The sequence below is a fragment of the Octopus bimaculoides genome, chromosome 8 (assembly GCF_001194135.2).
Source record: "Octopus bimaculoides isolate UCB-OBI-ISO-001 chromosome 8, ASM119413v2, whole genome shotgun sequence".
NCBI lineage: Eukaryota > Metazoa > Mollusca > Cephalopoda > Octopoda > Octopodidae > Octopus > Octopus bimaculoides.
The window spans coordinates 42,301,443-42,305,796 of record NC_068988.1 but is presented as its reverse complement, the minus strand read 5'-3'; the positions used below and the strand labels follow the sequence as shown (position 1 = coordinate 42,305,796).

Genomic DNA, 4,354 nt, shown 5'->3' with positions numbered 1-4,354 from the left:
ACACACACACACACACACACACACACACACACACACACATATTGAGCAAATGCATGTGCAGATAAGGATATATACCAGAGAAAAACAAAATGAGCTGAACAGAACAGGAGGAGACATGTGGAATGGAGAGTTGCTGATGAGGTCACAGGTGTGTGACAAAAGATTTCAGACAATGGACATAGAATAAGAACAATAATAATAAACAAGTGAAGAATGAATATATACTGCATGTGCTTATTTGACAAGAAAAAAAAAATGATCTTCACAATGCCTGTTTCAACACACAATTCCACACCAGGAATCTTGCAAAACAAATTCATATACATTTTTTTATTTTTTTATTTTGTTTGTAAATGACAAAAAGTTTTATTGTTGTCATAATAACTGCTGCTCCAGTTGTTGATATGCTGCTCACTCACTCACTCACTCACTCACTCACTCACAGATTCACTCTATTTTTTTGTTATACTTCTCCTTGCACCTACTCTCTCCCATTACCTTTGTCATTTATTTTCCCTCTATGGGCATGGCCCACATGAAATGCAATGCATTCTATTGTATGTCAGGTTATATGTGTTTGTGTGCGTCTATGTATGTGAAGCCGATATAGTTTACGATAAAAATTTTACATTTAAATTAAAAGACTGGTGGCTTTAGTACTTGTTACAGTTCACCTGCATTTAACACCTCTGACTATCACTCACTCTCACTCCATTGGTTGTTTTAGCCTCACTTTCAGAGCATGACTGGTAGGACACATTGATTTCATTATATGTAAAACAGATATAAAAGAGAAAAAGAGAGTGTGTGTGTGTGTGTGTGTGATCAAGTAGGTGGGATAAAGTGTATGAGCGAGTGGGTGGGATAGAATGAATGAGAGAGTGGGTGAGACAAAATAAATAAGAGAGAAAGCAGGTGGAACAGAATGAATAAGAGAGTGAGAGAGAGTGGGCAGGACAGAATGGATGAGAGAGAAAGAGAGAGAGAGGTGGGGCAGAACAATGGATGAAAGAAAGAGAAAGAGGGAGAAAGGTGTGACAGCGAGTTAGTAACTCCTTAGTTTGTTCATAGATGAATTGTACACAGGCTAATATCTCGTAACACTATTATATGATACTTGACCTGTCTATCGTTTTTACTTTTTAGAATATATTTACAAACAACAAGGATCGATTTTTAGCTTTTTAAGCTGTGATTTTCTCATAATGGCAGCTACTTTGTTCGTTATTAAATTGCCGAAGCAAAAATCATGTTTGTCAAAACTTGAACTGAGTAATTCATCAAGTTCTGAGCTGCTGTTAGAAACCGCACCTAACTCTGATTTATTATTCGGGGATAACCAAAACACCAATTGTTCCTTTAATGATAATATTTCTTTTACAAAGGTTTGTGAAGCATCCGAAGCTGTCTCTCCAAAACCAAGCAATGACAACACTATTACATCTACGGTTTCCAACAACGTTAATTACAGAAGTGTTGGTAGTGACAGCAGTAATATTAGTAATAAAAATGGTAAGTCTGGTGCAAACAGTATTAATGTTTTGGATCAAGAGTCCGGTGGATCGATAGGAAAGGATGATGTTGACGTGCAAATCAAAATCAGTGGTTCGGACGTTAAAGGTCAGGGTAACAATAAAACACTGGCTCTCTCAAATTCCGTATTGGGTAACTTGAGTAAGGTGCCACCTCAGCTGGGTGCAGATTCTCAAGGTTGAATAGTAAAACCGCAGAGTAGATTCCAAGTGACACCTATAGATGAAATAAAACATGAAATGCAGGATTTTATCCCTAAGGAAACCCCTGAAATGGTAAGAGAAATATTTTTTTCTTTTTGGTAGACCTTAAGTTTTTAACACCAAACTCCAACAGGTGCATGACAATATGCCTATATATGCTGACATATAAATATACATACTTACATTCATATAGTGAAGGTGCGTGGCTTAATGAGTTGCACTAATGATTGTAAGATTATGGTATTGATTCTTAGACTGGGCAATTTGTTGTGTTGTTGGGCAACACACTTCCTTTCATATAACTCCAGTCCACTCAGATGGCAAAAATGGTGTGTGTGTGTGTATAGTCTGTTCTTTTATTCTTTCATTTGTTTTACTCATTTAACTGCGGTTATGATGGAGCACCACCTTAAAGGGTTTTTTTAGTTAAAGAAATCAACTCCAGGACTTATTCTTTGAAAGCCTAGTTCTTATTTTATTGGTCATTTTCGCCAAATTGCTAAGTTACAAGGATGTAAACATACCAACATCTGTTGTCAATGGTGGGGACAAACACAGACATAAAGACACACACACATAAATGAAAGCTCAAGTAGTCTTTAATGGTGAGCTATCTCATGAATTTTCGGTGGACAACGGTGTCAAACAGGGAGATATTCCAGCCTCTACACTTTTCTCTATTTATTTTGCTGCATTGCTTTGGTATGCTTTCAAGGATTGCAACAGGAGAATTGAAATCAGATTTTGGACATCTGGTTGTATTTTTAATTTGACCTAGTTTAACTGCAAAGCAAAGACTTTCAAAACACTTGTTAGAGACTTACTTTATGCTGATGATGCCGATTTGTTGGCACATTTAGAGTGGGATGTGCAACATATCATGAACAGATTTTCCACTGCATGTGTACATTTCAGACTCACAATTAGTCTGGGGAAAGCTAAAGTAACGTGCCAGGACAAACATATTCTGAACCAAACATTTTTGTGAATGGAACAAGGTTAAAAATGGAGTAAAGATTGTTTGCCAACATAACATGGCAGTCCTGGTCTAGGATGAATGTTGCTGTAATTCAGCCCAGGAGACATCTTCTCCAGCTGGCTATACGTCACGATTTGTGTCCTTATACTTTTGAACAAGGGAATCTAGCACCCCCACTCAGCTCAAAACAATATCTGTGTATTGCAATTTCCGGGTTATTTCCTAATGCACATATATTGTTTTGAGCTGAGTAGGGGTGCTAGATTCCCATGTTTGAAAATACAAGAACACAGATTGTGTTGTATGGCCAGCTGGAGAGATTTTATAACTAGTTTTTTAGCTTGTTGCAAAATCAGCAACTGTGTGTCACTTGAATTTATATATATTGCAAGCAGAGGCGAGCTACTGCCATCTCTAGCCGACAAGGTGTCCAATACTAAAGAGAGTCAGAAATAACCTGAAACCAGACTGGTATGTTGGTCCCATAGCTACAAAGTGGTAGGGGGTTCGTTCCCCTGCTCGATATATATTGGATGCAGCTGTGCATCATTAACCAGCTAGAAGAGATGTTCCTACTTGAGCAGAACAGCCATGCTGAAGTGGTTGTGAACATTGTTTGCTAGTACAACTAAGGTGATCATTTCTTAGAGAGATTTTAGAATTAACTTTTTAGCTTATATATAATATATACAATATAGTAACAGGCCTCCTGGCCTTCATCCCATTTTACTTATAATAAAAGTTAAAAGTATCTTCTGTCTCTTCCCCACTCTGTCTCACTTGTTTTTTCTCACCTTACTGACAGCGTCTCTGTACATGGCTCGCACAGCTCTCACTAACCATTCTTCGTGCGTATGTCTGTGTGTGTGTGTGTGTGTATGTTTGATGGGGTGTGCGAGACAGAGAGAGTAATGCTGAAGGTGTGTGTGTATATGAGAGAGAGAGAGGAAGAAAGAAAGAGAGAGAGAGATAACTAACATTTTCTATTCAATTTTTGTAGTGAGTGAATGTGTGAGTGATTGACAGAGAAAAACCGAGAGAGAGAGAGAGAGAGAGAGAGTAATTATGTATGTATGTATGTATGAATGGCTTCAGTGACACACACATACACGCACACACGCACGCCGGTTGTTTTAATCGATTTTCTCGGTAACTATGGGGTCTAGGAAAAAATACAAAGCACGTTCCAATCTATGCACCCATCTGCACATGTGTGCCATTTTTCACGCGAATCCACCTGGTCATTTGGCCGTGAACCTCGAGACAAGAAAGAATACAACAGCCGCCCATGTTCAATTTATATTATATATATATATGTGTGTATGTGTGTGTGTGTGTGGGGGGGTATAAATGTGAGATAATAGTTTCACTTTAATAGTTTCATTATTAATAGTGAAATAATTAATCGAAAGTATCTCACCTTACAATAGAGATGTTATGGTTTCACTTTTGACACATAATACTGAAATAGTGTAAAAGATAAGAAATTGGTCTGGGCTTGCATTAAACAAGAATTTGGACCCTAAGTAAGGCATGAGTAAAATTTGAATGAAATTGGTTGTGTAGTTCTTGAGTTTTAAGGATTCTTTAGACAGATAGATACACACACAGACACATATAAATACATACATGCATATAT

The 4,354-nt window shown here is 37.5% G+C and overlaps 1 protein-coding gene across 1 annotated transcript in view; it reads left to right on the top strand.

The window, feature by feature from the left end:
• The first annotated feature begins 1,668 nt into the window (after positions 1-1,668).
• Positions 1,669-4,354, top strand: part of LOC106871741 (uncharacterized) — a 37,783-nt gene continuing 35,097 nt past the window's right edge. The window contains exon 1 of the mRNA XM_014918360.2: positions 1,669-1,808. Coding sequence (XP_014773846.1) covers positions 1,768-1,808 — 41 coding nt within the window. The 5' untranslated portion in view covers positions 1,669-1,767. The remainder of the gene's footprint in view (positions 1,809-4,354) is intronic.